Source organism: Motacilla alba, chromosome 1 (genome assembly GCF_015832195.1).
Source record: "Motacilla alba alba isolate MOTALB_02 chromosome 1, Motacilla_alba_V1.0_pri, whole genome shotgun sequence".
Taxonomy (NCBI): domain Eukaryota; kingdom Metazoa; phylum Chordata; class Aves; order Passeriformes; family Motacillidae; genus Motacilla; species Motacilla alba.
Window position 1 is genome coordinate 91,098,052 of NC_052016.1, and position 26,877 is coordinate 91,124,928.

The 26,877-nt window shown below is 36.2% G+C and overlaps 1 protein-coding gene across 4 annotated transcripts in view; it reads left to right on the plus strand.

The window, feature by feature from the left end:
• PPP2R3B (protein phosphatase 2 regulatory subunit B''beta) overlaps positions 1 to 26,877 on the plus strand; it is a 46,320-nt gene that overhangs the window by 11,670 nt on the left and 7,773 nt on the right. For 3 of the 4 annotated variants that reach the window (XM_038158088.1, XM_038158080.1, XM_038158071.1), the window contains exons 3-8: positions 17,973 to 18,158; positions 19,825 to 19,928; positions 20,469 to 20,571; positions 21,331 to 21,405; positions 25,015 to 25,101; positions 25,531 to 25,687. In XM_038158088.1, coding sequence (XP_038014016.1) covers positions 17,973 to 18,158; positions 19,825 to 19,928; positions 20,469 to 20,571; positions 21,331 to 21,405; positions 25,015 to 25,101; positions 25,531 to 25,687 — 712 coding nt within the window. Of the gene's footprint in view, positions 1 to 3,106; positions 3,792 to 17,972; positions 18,159 to 19,824; positions 19,929 to 20,468; positions 20,572 to 21,330; positions 21,406 to 25,014; positions 25,102 to 25,530; positions 25,688 to 26,877 lie in introns of those variants that run through there. The other variant, XM_038158099.1, reaches the window with a different exon arrangement.

A 26,877-nucleotide genomic window follows, 5' to 3' on the forward strand; every position in this document is an offset into this window, starting at 1 on the left:
AATCTCTGGAATATATCTTTAATACTGTGTTAGTCATGCCATTAATTTTTTTTTGTATTGAAAAGGGGCCACCTTGCCTTACTTCTCTTAACTGCTGTGTTCTGTCCCTCACTATTAAGTTACTTTTGTAAAGGGTTGCAGTAGTTGTATAACATATCCTTTACATTGGCTGATTTGGAGATACAACAATTTTCGTTCCAGTTAACCCAGAAGCCCCTCCTAGTTTCTGCACCATCACAGGCTGAGGGATGCTGCTGGGTTCCATGCTGTTGCCATTGGGCTTGGCTATTTAGCCATATTTAAACTTCCTCCAAAAGCCAAACAGGCTTTCTGTCATCTTGGTTCTCGTTTTATTGGGTTGAACACTAGACTCCAGCAACTAAAGTTTTAATATGGCTGAAAATTATTTTCTTGGGGGCTTCTTGTAATGCTGGGATGCTTTTTCCAGATTTGAGGTTGCTTCCACTTAATCTCTAAAGACTTTAATATACTGTTGGTATATGCTTCTGACAAGAAATTCTGGTTTGCTAGGCTAATACTTAAGGGTTTTTTTAAGTAGTCTTCAAGATTGTATTTCCTCTACAATACTCAGAATATTGCGTTATTTATGTTGTGTTACTCTTGTGTATTTTCAGATCTTTGTTAAAGTGGTGAACCCTTTGGCCACAGTCCCTTGAGTCCAATCCATTCATAGTGTGTATCTTTAGCTTTGGAAGGAAGCTCTGAGCATGCATCTTCCCCCTGTTTGTTTATCTAGCTAATAATAAGCTGCCAGGATACTTGAACAGCTTCATGGCTGGCACCCAGACCTTCACCCAGTAAAGGATTTTGCCTTAGCTTTCACTGGAGAGAATTCAGATTTAGAATAAAAGTAACACTAGAACACTTCCAGTTCAATCTGGATGGAAGTTGACTTTCCCCTGTAATTAATTCATGACTGAAAAGGTTAAAACAGATCTTAAAGGATTCATGACTACATTGCTTTATAAATGCTCAGTCTCCTGAAATGTGGCAATACAAACCCCTTTTCCATTTAGATGGTGAAAATGATGTTATTAGTAGCCAGTTGCAATCTCTGGGGCAACAAATTGCAACCTGTGAACAACAAATACCCAGGTATGTAAATGACCACTAGGTTGGAAACCATAGCGCTAAAACATATTAGACTAACAGTGGGATTGACTTGGAGGAGTGAAGTAATATTATGACAAAGCAATGCATAATTAAAAATACTGAACCTGGTTTGCTGGTTATGTTATGATGGATTCTGAGTTCTGTTTGAATAAAGGAGGGAAATACACAACTCCTTCAAAAATGGAATTCAGAACATTTCTTTGTTACTGAGGCTACTTCAGCAGGTTGAGGAGCTCCAGGCCTTTTAAGTTCCAGACTGGCACTTCACTCTTTTAGGTTAGCTCTCTGTGTGACAGTCCATCACCTTAGTGACATAATACAGCCACATCAAATAAGACTGTTAAATGTAGCAGCAAATGGGAGTGCATCACCTGCTTGAAAGGGATAAAAATAGCAATTTAGGTGAGAAGATGCCTTTCCTTACCTCAAGTAAGGCCTGTTCTGCCTAACCTGAAACACAATCTGCCTTGCAATACAACCTTCCTGACCTTCCACATTTTGATCTGGAATGGTTATCTGTTGCCAGAATAGGATTCCTCTCCTACTCTAACACCTCAGTCCTTCATCTCAAGTTCCAGGCATGCTGCTGTTGTGTACTGCATGCCCAGTTTTCTGCTGACTTCCCTGTGGCCAAGGTTTATCTCAGGTTAGTTGATTTAGTCTTCCTAAAAGACAGTGAGTGACAGCCAGATTTGCTCAATGCAGTCAGATAGTCTGGTCATGCCAACCACAACATGTCTGACTCTTGCCTTGTCAATTCCTTTCTTGTTCTCCCACTTCCGAAAGAAATAAATATCTTCATAACAAGCTACAGTAAAGAAGAAGGAGGCAGGGACAGGACTGGATACTAAATTAAAACCAAGAAAGCAGGTGTTTTGTCATCATTTACTTTCTAACAGTGTGTGATAAACTGAAAAAAAAAGATCCAATTAAGACAAATCATGTTTCACTAGCACTTTTTCATAGTTTCCTTTTCTTAATTGAACAAAAATGTTTACTGTGGGGTTTTAATACAGTGTTACATATGGAATGGCTATGAATGGATAAATAGGGCTAAAGATTATATGGGAGTAAGATAGTGCCATCCAGTAAAAGAAATCTCCGACATAGTGGTGAAAGAGTTGTTTTGGGCTGTGTACATCTTTGTGTAATCAGGTAAATTATTACATTTTTTAATTTTCCTATTTAAAGTAGGAGGGATGAGAAGAGAGTAGGTTTGGACAGGTGTTTCCTTTTACACTGTTAGTAACTAAACTTGTGCATGACAAGGTACAGGTAAAAAACAGCCAACACCTCTATCTTCAGAGAATCTGGAGGTGCTAACAGTGTTCACAGCTTGGAATAGTAAGAGTTGCCATACTCATAACTGTAATGGTGATATTGAAAAAAAATCCATCAAAATAGTAGCATTTCCTAAAGACTGCTCTGGTAAAGGTATATCCGTTTAAAATGTGAAAAGTCCACTAATTATAAGTTAATGTACCTAAAACTGCAAAGGAGAAAGAAACTGAAGGTCACTTCAATTTTCACAGAAGCTTATCAGATTTCTGTTTCCATGAAGAATCTTGATGTGTACTAAAACTTGGCCTCACCACCCTCATAAAATGTGTTTGAGATTCAATGCACTGGAAATAGAGTGGTAGCAGAGTCTAATGCTAGTGAAATGTGACAGGTATGCAATCTAGCATGTGGATGTTAATGTTTATAAAGCTACTTGAGGAAAAAAGTATCCTTTCAATTTTTTTTCAAATTTTGTGACCTCATTTATATTTCTAATGTAACCCTTTGGTAAAACATGATTTAAAGCAGTGTTTCAGTGTGGTTTGATGTTTTCAGACATTAGCTTCATTTCTTCTATGGTTTTCCATCTTAACATTTAAATTTTTAGATTCTTGAAATATAGTAACTTAGATATAGATTAATGTAAAAAAATTATTTATTGATTATGTGAGCCATTCTGAAAGCCTGTCTGAAGCTCTTTCTGTCATTGTCTTCATTGTTGCAGTGCAATAGGATTCCCACTAAAGAACGAAAGAGTTTAAAAGGAATTAATTGCTGTGTAATAAGCCTTATCCTTTGGTGAGGTGCTTCATTGAAGCTAGACAGTGAGTGTTTTGTGACAGAAGGGAAAGCTGAGGGGGATGGGAGGAGGAGGAAGCTAGAAAATAACCACGACTGGCCTCTCTGCATTCCTGTAGGGCTTGCCTTTTTTAAAATTGGAAGCTGCTTTTATAGATGCTCCTCCAAACACGGTTTTCATTTTCCATACTGTCCCATTTAGACTTTGGAATGCCTGGATGAAAGGGCAGGCCCCCAGAGTGACTTCCCAATCTGTTTTTGCAATTCCAGCCAAGTTCCCTTTAATGTATGGAGCGGGCGAAGTTGAGCTGACTCTTATAATATCCCAGAACTCGGGCGCAGCTGCTGCTTTAAGCAGCACTGAGAGATAATACAACAGCTCTGCTATTTACTGGGACTCAAGTGCCCGGACTGGCACACAGAGACATTATATGAAATCCGAAAGCATGAGGATAAAGGAGATTTCTTTGCGACAAGATCCTGATCTAAGAAAGGAGTTGGCATTGCTAGCTCGAGGATGTGATTTTGTTTTACCTTCTAGATTCAAGAAGAGACTGAAGGCTTTTCAGCAGGTTCAGGTTTGTCTTTCTGTTCTTATACAGTTATGTTATTGTTGTCAGTTGTACCTTCGCAACCACTCAAACTGCAGGCAATGCATGGAAGCTGTTACTCAACTAGCAGGGTTTTGATAGTCTGTTCCATATATGATGATTTCTTCTGTGTTTTAAAAGACTCTGCAGGTAGTTTTGTGCAAAGAAAAGATGAGAGTTTGCTGAAATAGCGCAGCTCAAGTACGATGTTTGCACAGAGGCACGTGCAGTGCAGAGTTGGTGCATTTAATGCTCTTAGACTTTTAAAGACTGTTTTCCTTAATCTGCATAATTGCAATCTACATGCATTTCTCTGGGGGGAATTTTATATGCCCAATTCTCTTGCTGGAATATAAATATATATAAAATATATATATTTATATATATAAATATAAAAGCATATAAAATATACTGAAATAGGCTGTAATTGTAACTTCGCTAGCTCAAACATAATATGGTAAAAAGTGCTTTCATACTTGCATGATGATCCTGAATTCCTTTAGATTATGTTTATTTTGAACTTTTTTATTTGAATGAGATCAGTTCTTGCTGCTTGATTCACACGTGTACTGCTGCTGTTTCGTAGCAGTGAGTTAAAGCTACAATTTTAAAGTGTGCTTAAAATCGAGAATAGAAATATTTGAAAAGTAAAATCAGAAGGGAAACTACTTATACAGCAAATTAAGTTCAAAGAGATTTGTTATCTCTTGGAGTGAGAAAAAGCTTACAACTTTTTTTGAGAAACTGAAATTTAGTATTTCTTTGAATACCCTTTAAGACATACAGTGGTATCTGAAAGCATTCAGATACCACTTCACTTTGACCTTACCTCACCCTCGCTTCTAATTCATATACTAAAATAACAATGTGTCAGTGAAGGCATGTGTGAATTTTTTTCACCCTTTTTTAATTAAGGAAAGTTTAGCAGTTGAATAAAAATTACATTAACTTAGAATTTCTGGCATTGTTAGTTATTCTAAATATAGCCTGCTATTTAATTTTGAATTCCGTGTACTAATGTCCCTTTCAGGTGACCTTCAAGAGAGGGACATAGAGCTCTATGGCCCTAAAATGTATTAGTCTTCTGTCTTCTATATGATTATTTAAAATTTGTTTCAAGTGATCTTTACAAACAATATTTATTCCTTTGTGCAAAGCAGAGTGCCAGTGTTGACTGTGCTGGTTTATACCATTCAACACGAACATGTGAGTTAAAGGATTTTGACTTGTGTCTTCAGTGCTAAACTGGAGACAGGTATGAGAAAAGTTGACTAGAGATAGTCTTTTCTTTTCTTGCTATCTTAATTACCCAAAACTAGTGGTAGCAGTTAATATTTAGGCACCTCAGAGGAGGAGGCAAGTTCAGTCTAGTCATGGCATCCTGTTGTAAACAAACACAGCATTACCTTGTGTGGTGCCCCTTAACTTGATCTGTCTTTCATTGAGCGATAGTTGGATCGCTTGTACTTTTACAGGGCCTTTTTATGTTGACCTAGAAAACATCTCAGTGTAGTATGGTTAAGCATACCTCCAAGCTACTAACTACTTTAGAAAACAGCTTGTCTAATCTGTGGGGGTTCTAGGATGCTGCTGGCTATAAACTTACAGTGCAGACAATGAGCAAGTATTTTTCATTTTTTAACCAGTCTTGCACTTCCTGAGTAAATGGGAACTGTAGAATAATGTGTGATAAATGACTTCATTAGATTACAAAATTTTTTTGAGCAAAACAGAATTAATAGAAGTATAAAACTGGAATATGAGGTCTGTCATTGATCAGTTTGATAGAAAGTATTTTGTCTGAAGTTCCTTTTTTAGGTGGTGGTTTTGCTTTGACCCCATGATGTTAAGGAAACTTTTTTGGATGTATCATAACAAATTAAATATGGATGCTAGTAACTCTTGATATAGAAGATAGGTATTCTTTACCTGCCGTTTTATGTTAATGTTAATTCCAACTTATCCTCATAGGTTAGGTGCTTTTCAAAGAATAGTTATTTATCAGCTACATAATCATTGAATAAATTTCATGTTAAAATTAAAGACTCCTTAGAGATTTTATAGAATAACTTAAAACTTTATCATTTCAGTTGCTAAGCTTTGTTGGTTTTGGAATTTACAACCTCCTATTTCACTGTATAGGCTTTCAGATGCAACAGTTCATGAATGTGATGTAAAATTAGAATGCTGAAGTCAAGCAGAAATGGAAGCCAATCTGTTCTTCCATATTTCTACTACAATCTTGTAATTTTATTATTTGTTAAACAAATGACAGATTCTCTTTAAGAGGTTTGTGCTATTAAAACTAGCATTTTAAAATAAAGAATTAGTAATGGTGCTGAATGGTGAAATAACATGTGGCTCACAATATGCTCTGAGGTGGGTTGGGATGACTGGGTCTTCCACAGGTTCCAAGAATTCTAAGGCAGTGGCTTTTCATATAGGGCCATGCAAGTAAATAATCTGTGTAGGTAATCCCCTGTGGTTTAGAAGGGGTGGTCATTAGAGCATAGCACATCAAGTTTCTTGAAAATCTTTAAATAGACTACCAGTAGTGAGGTGGGTTGTTCTAGAAAGTGGAATAGGCAGTTCCTCAGTTTTAATTTATTGATGGAAATTGAAAAAAACCTGAACAAAGTAAGGCTTTATGGAAATATCTATTTCTCAAAAGGAAGATGAAGCAATATGTAACTGTTGAAATGCTCTCTGTTACCTTGGGGAGCTAAATTTCTTAGTAGGTCTCTCTGTATAAAATGAAGTAAAACTTCATTCTATCTTACCCCGATTTTGATTCTAAAACCAAGGTCTTTATTAAGTACTTAACACCTATGGAATATATTGAGCTGGGAATGCAGCACTTGAAGAGTCACTGTGTCCACCTTGCTTGTCAATTTATCTGCAACTTTGGAGGAAGAAGAAACTATCACCTTGCCAAATGTACTGGCAACTTACAGATATGAACTGAAAGGCTGAGCCCTGTGTTTTAGCCAACATCTCGTGACATCCCTACCTGTCAGAGTTGGAATATTATTTAGCCTGGAGAAAAGGAGACTCAGAGGTGACCTTATCACTCTCTTCAGCTTCCTGAAGGGTGGCTGTGGTGAGCTGGGGGTCGGTCTCTTTCTCCGGGCAACAACAGACAGAACCAGAGGACACAGTCTCAAGCTGTGCCAAGGGAGATACAGGCTGGAGTTAAGGAGGAAGTTTTTCACAGAAAGAGTGGTCAAATACTGGAATCATCTGCCCAGGGAGGTGGTGGAGTCACCATCCCTGGATGTGTTTAAAAAAAGACTGGATGTGGCACTTGGTGCCATGATCCAGTTGAGGTGTTAGAACATGGGTTGGACTCGATGATCTTAAAGGTCTCTTCCAACCTAGAAGTTCTGTGATTCTGTAATATAAGCAGCACCATTACGCATGCTATATGAGGAAAATATACCTTAAGTTTGAAACATAATTAGAATACATGGGTGTACACTGACATGCTTATACATTTAACTCTGTGTTAGCTAAACTAGGAAAATGAGTATTTTTTGCTTCTTAGGGGCCACATCACCTTACAAAACTGTGGAGTTCTAATTTTAAAACTAGACTTTTTAAAAAATCAAATAAATTCATGTTGAATATAATGATTTTTAAAAAGGAGCTAAAAAAAATCTGGCCTAAGTTTTTAATTAATCTTCTCAATGTTAGTGACAGACCTGTGCTGACACATTTTTGGATACTTTTAATGAATTATGTCTTTATCTGCTATGCCTACTGGGTGATTCCTTGGTATACTTGTATGCGTCACAACTCTGTGTGAAAATGGAGAACTACTCATTTCATGACCACCTGTTAATGATACTAAATGCTGCTTACACATGCTATTTATGTCAGCCATATGAGAACTATTTCTTCAGCTTCTGCAGTGCCTCACGAGATTGGCTTGCCTTCTGAGTGAAGTAGCTTTAGACTTCAGTGCCTCTTGATCATTTTTACATTCCTTTGTTACCAAAGTGCTACATAAATGCTTGTGGCTTGTTCAAGACAGCAGTGAACACAGAGTCTGTAGGTACTAATGTGTGCTGGGCTGGTGTATATTTGTAAAGTAGCGCACACAGTGATTCTTTTAGTCATGAAGATAATTCTCATTTCTGAGGCAAAACTACTTTCAAAAAATTATATTGAGGCTGTTGGGTTTACAGCTATAGTCTCAGAAGAAGGTTGTGTAACAATTAGAGGCTTCAGGCACAGCTTTCTTGTTAACATCAGTTTTCTAATTTAACATAATTTGTAGACCTTTTAACACCACAGGGGGAGGACCCAATATTCATTTTTACATAATACTTTTACATCAGGCACACAAACGCCGTATTAAAGAACACAAGTGTTTGCTGGGAGGGCCGGAGATGGAATACAAATCTCTTTTTGACTGTAGCTAATAGGTACACTTGATGCTAGCTTGCTGATATAATGCCAGTTTTCCAGCGCAGATGCCAGTGTTTAAAACAGAATGAAAATGTATAGGCTGCCCACTGAGACTTAATAGTTAAGATGAGGTTTTCCATAAATGGTTCACTGCTAGTGGATTGCCAGGTTTTAAGCTCTAGTCTCTTAAAAAGAAACTGCAAACTGACCAAATGACCAAAAAGCTGGTGGATTTTTACCACTTCTGTAATGGAGACTCTTGGTTCAAACATAAAATGTATTGGCTGCCTGTGATAGCAGCTTCTTTACCTGCTCATGTCTGGTCATAAATCTAGTTTTTGATTTATTATTACAGAAAATGTTTACTGTTTCTGTAGAGAAGCCAATATGGTGAAAGTTTGTTACAGCTTACTTGCATGCATGATTTAAGAGTATAGATGTCAGTTCCCTCTGCAGGGAGGGAAGTTTTGTGATGCAGTAATTCATACATTGAAGAGTTCAGATGTACTTCTTTTTCCCTTGAAATAAAAGATTCACTATTCTTTTCTCCATTTTAACTAACACTACAGATAGGCGATGTTGTATGACTATTGGTAGTCCTAGAAAGCCTGAAACAGTTCAGCACGTCTTCATATACAATGTCCTTCAACTTTTACAGGACAAGAGGGATATGAGGTTGTTTTCACAATTGTCCAAATCAGAATTTTTCAGGGCATCAGCAGACAAGCAGTTGACAGAATACTTGCTCCAGCTGTTGACTTTGCAGCTCTGTAGCAAGGCTGAACTTGGTGACATTTCTTGTTTGAGAGGATTCTTCTTGAAGTCAATTGCAACTAGTGATTGAAGCTTGCTTTGTTGTAAACATGTACGGATAAAAAGCTATTGCAGAGTTTAAGTGGATGTCTGCCTTAGCTGTATGTGTTACTTTTGATGTTGAACTGATGGCCTGTCCTGACAAGGGCTGTTTTCTGTAGACAAATGTTAGAATTGCCTCGGGTGTACCTGTCAGTCCCTTGGCTGTGTACAATCAAAATAATCATGTACTAGGAGGAATTTACCAGATTGTGCCCTAGAAACAGTTGGGGAACAGAATACACTGGGAAGGAATAGAAGAACTGATTTAATCTGTGATCAGAGTATTTTCTGAGGAAGCTGCAACTATATGACAAACAGTATATATTAGTGACTGGAATACTTAATTTGACATAATTCATAAACTGTAGCCTGTTTGACAACAACTCACAGGCACTAGCAGCTATACTAGCAGTGACACATTTTTCTACTACTTTTGTCTTATCATGAAATTTAGAAGAAAATTAGAACATTTTAGAAAATTGTATTTCATGGGGTAGATTTTTCTGGAGAATCTTGGGGTTTTTTTCCATTTCTAAATTAGAAAGGCATGTGAAAGAGAGAAAATATCTTTACTGGATAAGAAGTGTCATCATTACCAGTCATGGCAAATTCTCAGAGGAAGCTTCGCTCTAGAAGCCTTTGGTAAAAGTTTTGTCAGCAAATAAAGCAAGTGACCAATGGATGTGGACGTAATATGGAGAGGTCTTGTGTTCATGGCTTTGGGGGGCACAAGTAACTACATCTTCTATTTTGTCCCCACCCAAGTGTTTTCTGACTAAATCAATAAGCTCTCCATACTGCATATTTTTGATATTGAAGCTCTGTATGACTGTATAAAGAACAAAGTGTGCAGCCATATTTGGAGGTGTTTCTATAGCAATAATGCTTTTGCAATAGCATCTTCCAGTTCCCAGCAGGACTGCATGATTTACCTATGTCAGTTCTACCGAGCTGCAAATTGGGAGAATCCCAGTATTTCCAAAATCAGAGTTGTAGAAGAACTTGAGTGAGACATCTGTTAGTGCAGCATGTGTTACTGAAAGGGAGGAGATTGGTGTGTGCTATAATGGTTAGGTATCATGCAGGAAAATGCCAGTTTACCTCAGCCTTCACTAACGAGTGAAAAACAGATTTTGACCATTTTAAAGGTTCCCGGTGCTACTTTAGTTTGTGTGTATGTGATACGACTTGCCTGTGGTGGCCATTCACAAATGCTTTTAGTTGAATGTGGTTTTAAGTTCTATACCCCAGATAGTATGTATGGAATGCATTTCATAGTTTCAGGTGGAAGCTTTTGCTGGATGCCACTGCCTACTCTCTCTTCCTACATTAGCACATGCTTTCCCAGATAGGTTTATGTAGATGGTCCAAAGTTTTGCATGCTCTGCTGCAGTGCTGACACTTCAGTGGGTTTTTCTTGAGGGTCATTTTGGCTATTTCAACTTGGCTTAGTTGAATAAAGGAGAAAAGTGTTAATGATAGTGGTACCATAATTCTTTATTCCTTATAGGAAGATGTTCAAGAGTTATCCAAGTGGTGGCCCTTAGCACAGCAATTTATTCAAACTGGACAGGGTGCTTCTTACCCAGGCTATCTCAAAATTAAGAGTACTGCTACTTACTCTGCTGTCTTAAGACTTAAAATAAGGGGAGAAATTAGTTTCATATAGCAAACAACTTAAAAAAAAAACTATTTCATTTTTTATGTCAGAATCAGAAACTAAGGTCTTCTTCAGGCTTCATTTTTACTTTTACCTAGGATCCTCCCTTATGTTACTCCTGACTGCTCTAAACATCACTGAATCTCTTTTAATTTGTTTATGGAATTGCTACATGCTGTGACATGTCAGTGATCCCAAAATGGGACAGAACAGTGTACAGGTTTGTCTCTGGAGTAAAGTTGATTTAGCATTGAGGATTAACATTTGCATTGAACACAGGGCCTGATTACCGTATACTTTTGTACAGAAATAGACTTGAGAGTAAATGACCAAGAATATGCATAAATGAGATGAGAATGATAGTCCATTTATTTAAAACTGAGATGAGTGCACAACCTGGTATGCAGGAAGGAGTCCCACCATATTTTTCTGGTCAGAATTTGAACACTGGATTGCTAACTGGAACATAGACTGCATTGGGAGAGTTGCTGAACCCTGCTCTCATGCATTAACTCAGGTTGCATGTATAAAATTGGAAACAATGTAGGTTAAAGTACTTTTTTTCTTCTAATGGTATATTGGTAGAACTTAATGGGAAAGTGTGTGAATTTTTCCATTTCCTTCCCCTCATGTAGCACAAATACTGACTACAGACCAAACTAGATGAATTAAATTTTCAGAGTTAAGGCTAACAGCAAAAGTAAGCTAGTGTAAAACTGCAGCAGGGCTAAAATTAATGGATGTTTATCTCTTACTGTGGAAAGAAAGAGGAGCATGTATGATAAAATTAGTCTCTATAGCCCATCTAAAAAACAGCTGCCAGACAGTCACTGAGGGGTGGCAAGCTGAAGTCCAGGACAGAAGGAAACAACTGGGACTAAAATGATTGTTGCCAGAGGAAAGACTTGTACGTATATACCCTGATGACTGGTTTAGCATGGGTTCATTCTCTGTAGGTGTCTCTCAGGGTTTGATCAGTTTTATATTTCTGACTAAGCTATGCAAAATTAATCACAATCTTAGCATGGTTTTAAGCCTAATGTAATCTGATTTTAAACAATACTTCCACAGTATTCCCCAATCTTCCTTATGTTAGCAGCAGAACCATGTTGCTTCTAAGTGGCACCAACTGTGCAAGATTTGATGAAGATAAATAGGGAGTTTTAATTTTGCTCTTTAGCTGTCTTGGTGACCTGAGGCAATTCACCATATTGCTTCAATGTCACTAGTGAAGCAAGTGAATTCTGTGGGGGAAGGGGAAGATGCAGGTGTGCTGTGGTACAGCTTACTTTATGCCATGCTGTATAATTCATTATTAAGATTTCAGATAAACTTAGTGATTTTAAGATGATTTTCAGTGCAGTAATTTCATTTTAGAGTAATAGAACTTGGCTGGGGGAAGAACTCAGAAATTTTCATCTTTTGCAGAGGAAAAAATACTGTTTAGCACACCAAGCTGAATGGGAAGTAGTACAATCCATGAACTCTTGCAGTAAAAAGTCTCATTAGTTTGGCTGGAAAGGTGCTAATGAGGATGTCACAGAAAGCAATAAAAAAGCATCACACTTCAACTTAAATAATTGCAAATGTAAATGTCTACCATAAGGTCAAAAGAGCTTATGCTACAGAGGACGTGTTTCTCTGGGCTTCTTCTGAGGAAGGTTCTGGTAGTAACCTTACTTTGTGTATCCTGAAACAGATTTTTGAAGGCACTTCAGCATTTTAAAGTATTTGATATGTTAGAACAGGTTTTTCAAAACTGTTGTCTTTCTTTCAAATGAGAATGAATCCTTTTCTAAATAATAGTAGTGCAAGTCCTTTATGTGATGTTTTCAAGATATAAATTCTATAAATAATTGACATTATCAGTAGTTTTATCGAGAGGGAAATGTTGACTTTCAATTTGCAGTCAATTAGACAGGAAGTTTAAAAAGAAATATTTCTGTCATTTTTTTGGTCAGACTTAGATTGACAGCAATAACAGAACAGAGGTATGGGAAGGCTGGTCGGGTGTTCCTTGTTATCAGTAAGCAGGCTCACACTTTATTACATTCACAATTACTGTTTACCTGATCAGCTGTACCATGCCTTGTATTCTTAAGAGTTCAATTTAATAAAAGAAAGATTCACACCAAAAAAATAATGTTAACCTTTGAATCTCCATGTTGGCTTCCATTTTCTGTTGCATGTCAGGGAACTTCATGCAGTTATCTGTTTTCATTGTTAGGTGGTTGATGAGCTTTATACATGGGTGATTGCATGGATATTAGGATTTAAAAGGCTGAATAGCATATCTCTGCAGAAAATCCTCTTAGCTTATTATGCACTTTGGTTCATCCAGGTAAGTTTACCATGAAGCAGAATATGTAAGACTAGATGACCTAGTCTGTTGAAGAACTAGATTATGTACTGCCCATCATAAACAATATTGCAACACACCATTTTTCTTTTAAATTCCTAATTAAAAACTACTAAGGAATTGAACCTGACTTTCACCTTTTTGCTAGGCAAAAATCTCTTTATTGTATTTTCAGTATTTATTGCCTTTTTGTTTTTGTTGGGAAGATTGTGGTGCATCAGTTAGTAAAATCCTAAGGTGAAGTTGGATGTAAATGTGAGGTAGAATTTTTGGGGTCCTTTTTTGACCCTGTTGTATGCATTCCAATGACTTTTCTCTAGTGTGGTCATTATTATGGCAATTCCTGCCAGATACTACAGCAAGAGCTGACTACAAACTCTGTAAATTATTTTTAAATGTTTAAGGTTGGGCTTTTTTCAGAGAAACAGGAAGAAAAAGTGTTGGTGTAATCAGCATTTCTGAAGGAAGTCATCTTATTGTGTAGTCCTTGTCAAAACAACGTAAATACCAATCAGTTCAATCCAGATACTGATAGGACAAGGGGGAATGGTTTTAAACTAAAAGAGGAGAGGAAAGATTCTTTACTGTGAGAGTGGTGAAGCACTGGTACAGTCCTCCCTTCCTTGTTACTTCAGAAATATATCCTGTGGTTGAATGATTGTATCATAGCATCAGCTCTTATAGTTAAGAGAGAAGGAAAAGCCGACCCTTTTTAAATTCCCACCGTCTTTATTTTTTGCTTATAACAAAGTTAACTGCTGAATGCCACTCATCAGGTGTTAGATGTAAGAAGCCTGTCTAGCTTGAAGAATTAATTTCTCTCTTTGGAATACAGTGCATCCATGTTCTCTGGTATATACTAATATATTACTGTATTGTAATTAATTATACTACTGATTTTATGCCATTAATGTAAACAACTTCTGAAAGAATGGTTGGAAAAGGATCTGGAAAATTGCAAAATGAATATTAGAAGGTTTGTCCTTTGAACAGTGACCTCAATGGGATAAAGATTTCCATTTCCTCTACTGTAAAAATCAAGGCAAGTAAGTGTTGGGTAGCTGTGGACAGTCCTTACAATTCTGTATGTCAAGAATGAAAACTGGTTGTGTATTAAAGGTTTTCTTGAATACTCCTATAGACAAATCTTACAGAAATTTGTTTACATTACTGCAAACAAGATGTTTTCAAGGAATCCTCACTTCCCATCTGTTATATAAAACCTAAACTGCAGTAGCAGCTTTGCAGTACACTTACAGATCCTGGACTTCATATATACTTATTGCAAAGTTTAATGCTCCCTTCAGTCCTGGCACTTCAACACACATCTCTTTGAGTTATTTACAAGCTTACATAGCTGTTTTCCTTAATTCCTGTTGTTGGTACTCTTTCTCAGCAAGTTGCAGGGAAAATTTTCACTGACCAAACAAGTCTCTTTTTTTGAGTTTAGCTTACTGTACAAGTTTTAAAGGTTTTAACTTAAAACAACAGGAAAATGTAGATCACTTTCTAAATGTTAAATTGACCACTGAAATGGAGTAGTTGTGCAAAAAGATTAATGAACTGTTCCTGCAGATTTTCCAGTCAAAGATTGGATGTTAGCAGGCTTCTAGCTGTTCTTTTAAATGAAGGAATTCCCCAGTTAAAATTATAATTAATTTTAGAACAGCCTAATCTTACACAATTAGTGCATTTTGATTGTCCTGAAATAACAGAACTGACTCCTTCATCAGCTATGCAATTTGTGCCTCTACAGAAGTAACTAGCACCTGAACAGAAAATAGTGAAATTTTTAGAATCCTTTTAATATCACACATTCCTTCATTAGAGCACACACAGCAGAGCAGCCTAAGTTGTACAAGGAGCCCTTTGGTTATTGGAATTCAGACTGAGAGAAGAATCTTTGGCCCTTTTTGGGAAGGTGTGAAGAGGGAGGAGATGTAATATCAACTTTATAGTGCACTAGTTGGAACTAATGGTTTTGGACAATGTACTTCTCTCTTTGTTACAGTTCCTATCCCTGTGTTGACTGACATTAACAGCACAATTCAATAGTCCCATTTCAAGTTGCTGGTGGCATTTAAGAAGCATTAGCATGCTCAGAACATCCACGTGGCAGATGCAGAGTGAGAGCTGTGCTGGATACCACAAGGAATGTTCAAGGGCATTTTGTTTCGTGCCCTAGATGGTATTCTCACTAGATGCCTATATGTAGGCACCAAATAATTCTAGCAGAAATGATTGTGAAGTGATCATGCAGTTGCTAATGCAATTGAAGCCTTTTTATAGTTTTTTTTTCCCAACTTTGAGAAACCAGCATGTGAAAATAGACATCTTTCAGTATAGAGAGAGTTAATTTGTCTTGCTATGACAGATTTGTAGTCTGTATTTGGTCTTAGAATTAATATTCTGTTTTATAGATTAAATATTATATATTTTACAGTAAGCATGCTGAATTCAAATTTTAATATAACATTTTCATCTTAGAAAAAATCATTTGTCTTCAACTATATGTTTGTCTTAAGTTCTGAATTGGTTGCTGAACTTCTTCCTTATAATCTTTGTCTGTTGTGAACGTGTTCCAGACTATAAGATGAAAAATGAATAAAAAGCCCTTATCATATAATTATTTTAAATAACTTGTGCTTGGATAGGGCTTACTACAGTTCCTGAATTGAGATTTACATATGTATTTAAGAACAGCTTTTAACCTGGACCAATGGAAGTCATTTATTGTGTAACTGAGGTATCTAAATTAGTGGTTTCTGAAAAAATATAGTATCCAATGATCAAATGGTTCTGCTGATAGCTTTTCTTTTTCTCCTGGGATCTTTTCCAGTGTAGTCTTCCCTTTGTGTCTACCTTTCCTTTTAAAAGAAATTTTCCATCTGAGGCTCTAAATTTCCCTAGCTGTGGATTTTAAAAATGCCTTGCCTCTGTGTACTAAGCTTCCTCAAAATGCTGATTTACCTCATGATATCAGCAACATTCAGGGAACGTTAGTAGTCTGTGATTTGCACTTTCCCTTTTCTTGGATGAGGCATTCCTCATCAGGCACCTCTGAAGAACTGGATGCTCTGCTGCTCTGTGACCATTTGAGCAGCTCACATGGGAGTGGTTGTCACAGCATCACAGAATATTCTGACTAATATTGGGAGGGAGTGACCAAGATCATCAAATCCACCTCTTAAATGAACAACCTGTACGGGCATCAAACCCATGACCTTGGTGTTATTAGCACCATGCTCTGACCAACTGAACTAATCTTGTGTCAGTCCCAGCAGTTCTTGGAAATGGGGAAAAGGGGAAATAGAGTAACTGCAAGGGCTCTTGGAAAGTGCTGACAGGAAGAGCTGGGCTTTTAGAATAAAACTAGGTGTTCACCCCATTACAGACATTATTTGTAGTGCTCGTGGTGATTTTACCTAGAGAATAAAACATTGCTGTCTTTAGACTTCCTAAAATTCTGGAAGTCTGATGTTGGAAGGAATTTTTGATACCCCATAGCACTCTTATTTTAGGCTGCCTCATCAACTGAACTGGTGAACCAAAGATAAGATATCAAAAGTTGTTACTTACAGGATTCATAGAAAGTGACAGACATTGACTCCTGCTGTCAGAGATTCAAGGTAACATTTATCCTCTATGAAATCAAAAATTGTAACATAGTTAAGGTAATTCTGCAGCTGTGGATAGGAATTCTGGTTCAAATGCAGAGGAGGGGAAGTAAAGGTTAGTTCAGCTTTTTTTTTTTTTTTGGGCATATATAGCATTCCTGTCAAAGCTCCTGGGCTGGAACTCCGCAAATTAAAATCTGTTGTCCATAGTTCTTCCACTCACAAAAGGAAGGATTTGAATTGTGGTAGAAGAGTTGAGTATCTTTACAGGCACTTCGGCAAAGGTGATAAAGAGTAAAACAAGGGTTAGGGTTTTTGGAGGGATTTTGGACTTATTTTTCCCCAATTCTGGTTGAAAATGAGAGATTAGATGAAGGATCTTGAACACGTTCATCATTAGGACAAGTCACCCCATAGCAATGTTTTTACATTTGAATAGTAGTGTTGGGAATAAAGACTTTAATTTGGTTTCATTGCTAAGTTTGAGTTGTTTCCTAACTCTGTTTTTACTTTGCCTATTATCATTGTTTCTCTGCCCTATTTGAAATTCTTTTGGAAACTGACTACAAGATAAGGTCTTCTTTACTGAACTTAAATGCTTTTAAAAAAATTTCTGTTTTTACAGGTCATCTTGGGGATTTTTTAGTGATATTGTGTATCACAGTTCTTGAGAAACAGATTTCTAAACTCACGTTGTATATCCTTAACAAAAAAAAATCCCTCTGCAGACATTGTTTACTACCTTTATAAAATCTATCCTTTTTAAGAGTAAAAAAAAAAAAAAAAAAAAAGAAAATCTTCACCATAACTTCATTAAATAGATTGGTGCCTTGTAACAAAGTTATTATACTTATTTCAAAAGCTTGAAGCTGTAAAACTAGAAGTATTTCCGAAGCAAATTCTTTAATAATGTCTGCTAACATAGAGGTTGAAAGGTTTTTTTTCTGAAACAGATAATAGAACCTGAGTAAAATCAGATGTCCCCAAGAAGCTCTCCAATGTATCAGTCTTGAAACTTGATATGTTGAGGATTTAAGTTCTTTTTATTAAATATTTAACATCCTAGAAATCTTTCTAAACCACCATTTTTGGAAATACTCATTAATTTTTCTGATGTGCTCTTATTCTGTAATAGTTTATTCAATTTATAATCTGAAATCTTTTTGAAGGTGTGTTGAAACATAGAATACCAAGAGATGTAAGTCATCTGTGGAAGACTTATGTGATTTCATGGTACTTGACTCTCAAATGTGTTTTTATCTATTTAGGTTCAAACAAAGAAAGAAGAAACTTTGCCACCATCACATAGTCAAAACATTCCAACTTTTTATTTTCCTCGAGGGTGTCCTAAGGAAAAAGTGAATATAGATGCTGTGATTGCCAAAATTGAGAAAACTTTTTCTGAATTTCCAAATGAGAGGGCAACGTTAGAAGACATGGGTAAGGTTGCAAAGGTGAGAATTTGCTGGCCATCTTCTTTTTGTACTGTACTCCTATGGAAAGGAAAGATGAGTTCTGTGTGCTTGGTTTTCTTGTATTGTGTGTTTCCATCTCCCACACATTAGTATTTAATTGTTGATAACACAATTATGTGGAATTTTCTGCATTAACTGTCCATCAAACGACCTTATAAAAAGAAACAAAACATTAAAACAAAACTTGAACTTCTTTTTTTGCTGCATAAACAACCAAATACTAAAGGACAACATTGTATGTTGTTCTCCATTCCATATTGACCAAGAGAGTTAAGGCAAAAGCATTCTTAATATATGTTTTGTTTTCAGATGTTCACACAGGTTGGGGTTTTTTTCTCATTCTGCTAAACGTCCATTGCAAAGACACTGGTAAAGACAGCATGGTTTGGTAACTTGAGAATATAGCTCTCAAGTTATTCCTGAAGAGCTGCTTTAGAGTTATGGCAGGGTGACAAAATACTTAGCTTAGAAAGCAACAAATATTTTTAAACTTCTCTGTAAATTTAAAGACAATAAGCTAGTTAAAATGAAATTAAATTTCAGTTTTGTTATATTGAATTAATGCTTGAAATCTTGCTGCAAGTCATGGTCTTGCTAATGAGTCTCAGGTTCTCATCCATGTTCCTGTCACTTTGTCCAGGGTCTAGAAAATAGAAACTGTGACTGCTCACAAGAGCAGGACTGGGGGTTTGCCTCACCAAAACTTTTTTACTGCTTAGCTGAATGATAGGATCCCTGTCTTCCACAGCTCCTTCCAACACAGAAGTGAGGAGGTAGGGAAGACACCCTTCTCTCTCAGCAAGGAAGCTGAAAGGGACTAGTCACCTCTAATTCAGTGATGAAAGACACCTGCCTGAAGAGTACTGTCTGAGGACAGTATTCATCAAAACCACTTCTTTTCATTTGTTTGCAGTACAATTTATGCTATTGCATGGGAAGTAATTGTACTTTTGCTCCAGTGACCTTACACATCTTGCAGCATTCAGAGTTTTTGGAGATCCTTGGGGATGCCAGCATGTCTGACTGCTCCCAGCTGGAGTCAGTTTTAGGCAGATTGGGCTCTTGGCTGTCACGGCTGCAGACATTTGGGCTTTAGGTGCATGTGCTCGCACTGGAGTTGGGAATGTGTAGCTGTTGAGTACCCTAAAGCAAGATACTGCTGCTCAGGGCAGGCTGGCCTGCTACTTAAAATTGGATAAAGGATGTGCCATGCAACGTGCAAAGGGTGCAGATGAGTTGAGCCATTCTCTGAGCCAGACAAATGTCAATTTGCTCCAGTTTAGAAGGTCTGTAAGTGTGCTGTCTTGAGCTTAGCTTAAAGACATCCAGCTGTTGAGCGGAGCTTAAGATGGACTCTGTTCAGCTGCTTGGAGCATGGACAGCCAGACACGTGGCTCACTGCATTAGTCTATTAGGAATTCTACAAGTTGCCCTGTGTTTTGCTCTCCACTTTTGGATTTCAGCCTGAAGTTACTTTAAATTGATTATTTCAGAAGGTGAAGCTGCTTTCAGAAACTGTTTTTTAAAAAATCTCTTCCTTAATGCTTTCTTCTTAACACTGGTAATTTTTGAAGGCTCTATAAATAAAAGAGTAGCCCTCAGATAAGCAATCAATAAACTGACTTGATGTATACTTTAATTGTAGGCTTGTGAATGCCCACTGTACTGGAAAGGTCCTTTGTTTTATTGTGCTGGAGGTGAACGAACAGGATACGTGTCAGTTCATAAATTTGTTGCAATGTGGCGGAAGTAAGTAGATTGCTTTTTTTAGAAGTACTGCATTTTTTTTCATTGAAATGTGGTATTTTAAGCTCTGAATGTGATCTTGTCTTGTAAAGGGGAATAAAACACTTTCCCATAATCAACTATTGTCAGCAAACTTGTACATAGGAAAATGTAACTAAATAATACTTTTACCCTGTAATCTTCATTTGTAGGGTTTATAGATTTTTAAATGTTTGGGTAAATGACTGACAGTTCATGAGAAGTGAAAACCATGGCCCTTACTTGTAGATGGCAATTCTGAACAATGGGCTTTTTATTTTTAGTTCTTTTCTAATTTTAACTTTAAATTGTCCTTTCATGTCATGTATTCGATTACATGGTATACCTGCCTCCTTTAACAAATTTAAGAGACACTACTGCTTTGATAAGTTCACTTGGAGCATGGTTTGACATTTGTAAGACCTTTTGAATAAATATTTTTTCATAGGTGCTCTAGGATGCCTGCATGAGGAAGCATGAGCAATTTTCTGTGTAGAATACTAAATGGAAATATTTACATTTCAGAGTACTTCAGACCTGCTATGATGATGCTGCGAAGTTTGTTCATCTTCTGATGAACCCTGGATGTAACTACTTGGTGCCAGAAGACTTCACTCCTTTTTTACAAGTAAGTTGCAACTGAAACTATTTTTAAGAACACAACAAAATGATGAACTGGCAAAGCCCTGAGTTGCTTGAGCTAAACATACTTTTTCATGGTTATTATAAAAGTTTATTGATAATATTTAGTGCAACTGACTTTGCATGATCCACTAAGATGCTAGTGACTTGTTTTACAGCTAATAATTTTGTATAAGGTGAGGTGTTTTTGAAGCATCATTGTAAGATTTAAAATCAATTGTAGGAATAACATGTTTTGGAATCTTTTATGTTTCATAAGGCAGTTAAACTTATTTAAGTCAGGGTAGCCCTTTGGAGGGCAAAGGAGAAGTGAAATATGAATTCAAAACCTAGTACATTTTTGTTGAAAGAGCAGCAAACACCACCTATAGAAATGACTGAAGAAAACCTGAATTGACTTTACTGAATCATAGCTGCAGAATTACAAGCTAGGACAGTCAGCAGTGTTCAAAATCCTCAGCCTGTCTAAAATATAGGAAAAAATCCTATTAAAAATATTTCTAAAATACAGGAAAGCTTTTGTTTATCCAATTTATTTAAAAGATAATTTTATTTTTACAAGGTTTGTAATGTGATTTGCCTGAAGCCTTGGTGAAAACGAAGTTATCAGTAATGATTGTGGTAGTTAATTTAAACTGTTTTGGTTTAGAAATAGCAGGTGTGCTATTCTTTGCTAATTGTCTTATATGGTCACTAATGAATACTCCTTGGGATTTTGTTATTCCATTTTTTATTTTTTTTGTAGGATGTGGTGAATAGTCATCCAGGCCTTTCATTTTTAAAAGAAGCATCTGAATTCCATTCTCGGTATATTACAACAGTAAGTGATTTGTATCTGGAAAAGCTGTGGTTTTGGTTAACTAAGAAAATCAAACTTAAGATTAGTCAAATGTCTAAGCATCTTTGTCCCATGGGAAGAGTAGAGTTAGAGCAGGCTGTCAGTCTTCATTTCTACATAACTAGAAGTTTCATGGAAAAAGAGTCTTTCCTAGGCCTGATAGTTCTTAACATTTTTAAAGACTTGCTGAATTTAATACTAGTAAGAGAAGCAGTGAATTGTAATGGTGTTGGATAAGTTAATGAGCATTAAATGAAGAGCAGGCTGTTATCTTAAACACTTGATTGTGGCTGTAGACTGCATTCATTAGAATCCTGACCTTAGTCTGGGATTAATTAAATGAAGTCTTGAATGAAACATCTATATTAATATGATTATGTTCAGTATTAAGTGAAATAATGATAATATTGAAGCTGCTTGCCACTTGTCTCTCTGGGGACTTTTGTTCCAAGAAAGCTTTTTATACATGAAAAGTTTCATTCCTGTCTTCCCAGGGTTATGTGACTGAAGTATTTGTTCTGTACCCATGGGAAAAATCAGTGACATTAAATTTTCTCAACTGTAGACTAGACAGTTGATTCCACTGAAGTCTCAAAAGATTAAAATTCTTCAAAATGACATTCAGTTCACTTCCTTTGTGCATGTGAAAACTAGCTTAATGAATATTCTCCAACAAAAAAAAAAAACCACACAGTGTTGATCGTCTTATATCCATCTTATACTTTGACCCAGGTTAAAATTGTGGAAGGCTTTTTTTGAGAGCATTTGGGTTTTGTTCATTACATTCTTCTTACAGAGACTTGCTGGCCTATCAAGTATGTCCTGCTGCATTAGGTTTTGTTTCTTGTTATAATGATTACCTGAGCTCACAGAACTTTCTTGTCACTTGTGATTGAAGGAATTGTTCTCCCTGTGAGTAGTTTTGTTTCTTCATGGATTCTTGGTTGTGTCACAGCCTGCTCTGGTTAAAATTGTGAAAGCTTGCTGCATGACCTGAAGAAGAGTAGGAAAGAAAAGGTCCTGCCATGTCCAGTAACTTTTCTTTGGAGGAACAGCTTGTTGGAGTAGGTTTGAGTCTAGCAACATTTAATAAATTAGTACTGGAAGTATTTTATTAACAAAATTTAGTGTAGCATTGAACAGAAATTGGTGTTTAATAAAAAAATTGGTGTTAAATCAAAAAGTAAACTAGTATGAAAGTATCAACAATATTTGGAATACCATTCTGCAGATTAAGAAATGGCAGGAGCCCTCTGCTTTATTCTTGTCATATTTTAAGATGGTATAACTGTTCACAGAATCATAGAATATTCTGAGTTGGAAGGACCCATAAAAATCAAGTCTAACTCTTAAGTGAATGATCCATACAGGAGTCAAACCCACAACCTTGACATTATTTGCACCATGCTTTGACTAACTGAGCTTGTTACAGTCTTCCAAAATTCTGTCCTGCAAGTTATTAATGATAATAATAGATTATTTTACCTATGATGAAAGAAGCTATTTCATACCTGTATTCAGTTAGCTTAAGCTTGCTACATGAAGCTTTATCTAAAGGATATGTCCAGCTGCAAACCAAATGAGCCGTTCTTCTGCTGGGTTTTTGTATATACCTACATATATGTATGTGTGTATGCATATACATTACGTACATCTCTTTGGCACTTGTTGTGGAAGCCATGAAAGCAATGGCTGCTAAGTTCTGTCTGCTAAGATATGTTATAGGTTTGTTGGTCAGTCTAGTTATATATGGCCAAGATAGAGCTGAAATAAGTTTAAAATGTTTGCTGTGACGAATGAGATACTACATTTATTCTCCCAGGATGTTGGGTGCATATCTGAGCTATGAGTTCTTGAAGTTGTAGTCTCTGTATTGCACATGTCTTCTCCCTTCTGACAAAGCACTCTGCAGAATAGTAAAGGCAATTTGCTTATACTCTGCATCAGTTTACTTTAGAAAAACAGTTCAAGTCTATTCCCAGTTGTCTTTACCAAACATTCAATTTTGTTTTTATTTTTAGACCAGTTAAATGTATAACAGATGAGATAATGACATGCAGATGGATTAAGTTGCAAAGCTAAGGCAAAAACCTTTTTAGAAAAAATTGCTTTGTAGTTTAAGCCAAAAAATGGCCCTTCCCTAAATTCACAATTAGAATTAAGTTAATTAAGTTTCAGAAGCAGGATAATCTATTCTTCTGTCTGGAGTCATTGAACCAGCTGTTCTTGTTCGAAGTAAGAACTGAGCAGCTTGCTGCTCTACAGTTTAAGTTTTCTTTGAAACTTCATAAGTACATTATTCTTCTCTTTGCAATTTAAAAATGATTGGTTAATTTAAACTATTGATTTACTACAATTGAAGTGTGAAGTGATAAGCTTAGCCTGTAGTTGGGAGAACATATTAATTGCGGGAAAGGTGTTCATAAAGAGAGAGGGGATTTTAGTTAATAACTGCTCTCTTGCAAATGAAACACTACACATGCAATACTGAATCTTGCCAATTAGCAGGTATAATCAATCACCAGTTGAGCAGTTAGGGGTTTTTTTGGGTTTTGGTTGGTTTTTGGTTTTGTTTAGTGGTGAATGACTGACTTGAAATGTACACCTGGTTGTCTTAAGTCAAACTAATTGAGGTGACTACTGAATTCAGTTAAGTAGCAGAAAAATATATTTTAAAGTCTTATTTCAAGGCTTTAGTTTGTAAACTAAATCTAAGAAAATTATAGTGAATGCATGAGTTGCCCAAAATAGCCATGGAACCATTAGTTTGGAAAAGACCTGTAAGATCATTGAGATGAAGTACATGTAAAATTTATTTTTAAAAATGTGTTGGGTACTCATATGGATGTGTTTATTTCTGGTTCCAGTATCAGTCATGGCACAAGAACTAGTTGTCTTTCTTGCATAGATTTTTTTGTTGTTGTTGTTGTTGTTCACTTGGAAAATATTAATGTACTACTTTTAATGCTATTAACAGGGTTTTTTTTTTCAAGGAACTTCCAAATAGAATGAAGTTAAATGGAAAAAAACATTCTCTTTACACCTGCAGGAAGTGTTTCTGTCAGATGTAGATTTGTTGTGTTAGTAGACTTCAGAAGTAGCAACATCTGCTGTACTCTGATCGTTAAACAGTCCCATATTCTGATCGTTCAACAGTCCCAATTCTATTTCTGTAAATTCAATTATGAAGTAAAACAGTCTTATAGCAAATGCAGGTCTTTAAATCTGAAGTAGTAAGATACATTGATAGGTTTATTTGATTATATCCTGTAGATCTGGAAGACTTGAGGTAGTGAAATCGCCAATATGCATATTTTGGATAGCACATGAATATTCTGCAACATTACTGAGTGAGATAGGGGTACTGCAGCATTGAAATAGAACTTATCAAGATGAGTTTAGATGTAGATTTAGAAATGGTTTGAATAGTGGATAATATGACTCAAGAGAAGTTCTAACTAATGAGAACAATAGAAATAGGGGAAAGATGAAGCTCTCTAATGCAGCTGTACTAAAACATCTTTAAGAAATATTTGGATGGATATTTAATTACCATAGCTAAAGTTTCTTTCCATTTTCTCTTTCTTGCAGGTCATACAGAGAATATTTTATACAGTAAATAGGTCCTGGTCTGGGAAAATAACTTGTAATGAGCTTAGGAAAAGCAACTTTTTGCAGGTATGTAATATCTAAAATGTTGCAAGACAGGTATTTCTGGAAGTTTTAAAATTGCATTAACTACTAAAGGCTTAAGGGAGTAACATAAATAGTATTTCTTCCTTTTCCAAAAAGTAATGAAGACCCAATTGCATTAATTCTCATACATTAGAATATGTTTAAATGTAACTTTTTCTATCTAGAGCTGTATACATGTAAATGTGTGTAGCAGAAGTTGGTCTGATCAGCTCATTCTTTTGTGAATGCATTCATTTTCTGCCATGCGTTCAGTTTTGCCGTCACACTGTATGGTGTGCATTGTCCCTGAAAACAAAAATTGTTCCACTGAAATAGCATTAGATATTAACTTGGTTATGAGAACTCAGATCATTCAAGAAATAAATGTCTTACAAACTCTTTAATATGTTCTGTTTGTCCTTCTGATAATAGAATGTGGCATTATTGGAAGAGGAAGCTGATATTAACCAGCTGACAGAGTACTTCTCATATGAACATTTTTATGTTATCTATTGCAAATTTTGGGAGCTGGATACAGACCATGACCTCCGTATTGATCGGAAGGATTTAGCTCGACATAATGATTATGGTATGACAAATGAAGCACCTTTGTTTACATGTATTAAATAACCTGTAAACTTTGAGCTGAGGAAGTGGTTTAATGCCAAGGCCAGTTTCATGCGTCTGTTGGTGTAGCTGGTCCTGCTGACTCAGTGAACTAAAGCAGGACAAGTCACCTGTGATGCTACTTTGCATCTACAAATACCACATTTGAGGAAAATTCTGAATTTCAATTCTGATCTTGACAAAGAAGTAGGGCAAATATCACTGTGTTGGTGTATTATAAATGGTTTTTAATTGGCAATTTTGGGTTGTTACCTTGGGCAAAATCCCATTTTACTGATATTATTCAAGTAGCATTACTTTTATGGCAAAATATGGAAAGAGTAGAAAAGGCAAACATACCTTTAGGCTTATTTGGAGTTTTGCTAACTCAGCTGCAGTGTGTTTTGCTTTAATACTGTTAAGCACTAGTTAGCAGGTTTACATTTGCTGCATGTATAATGTGCAGTGACCATGATTCTGTAGTATTGCATGCTTATTCTTATTTTAAATATTCTTGTAGCTTGTATGGAGCTGTTGGGGCTCTTTTTAGATGCCTTGTGTCCATCTTAATAGTGTTCCTTTCAGGACTGGAAAGCTTACCTAAACACAAAGTGATTATGGAGTATTATCCCACGTTAAAAAGGATAAACACAATTCTGACTGCGTCTGAAAATTTGCCTGCTAAAGTTTGACTATGCTTTAGGACAGTGAGAAAGGAAAACCGCTTTCATTTGAGTGGCTGCTCTATTAAGTTAGTACATTTTAGAAGGAAAGCACAACTAATACAGTGCCACCTGCAATTTAATTTCATGAATTCTTAAGGATAAATTGAATATCCTTTACAAAGGTAGTGCTTAGTTCAGACATGTCTCTAAAATCCCTGAAATGGTTTTAAAATAGAAGCATGGGTCAAAACCATGTCAAAAATAGACCCCCGGCAGAATCAGTAAGGTATGTTTATTATGTGTGATCGTGCCAGTTCTGTTTTGGCTCTTTGCCAAGGTCATGTAAAACGTTATGCCACTAGAAAACATGATTTACTTGTCAAAGAACTGGGAAATGCAGTTTTAATAATCAGCCAATTTTATTACTTGTATTGCAATTTTATTAATATTTCTGCATTAAGTTTGAATTCAAAGCTGGGTTGTTGTAGTTTTGCTTTGGAGGCTTTGT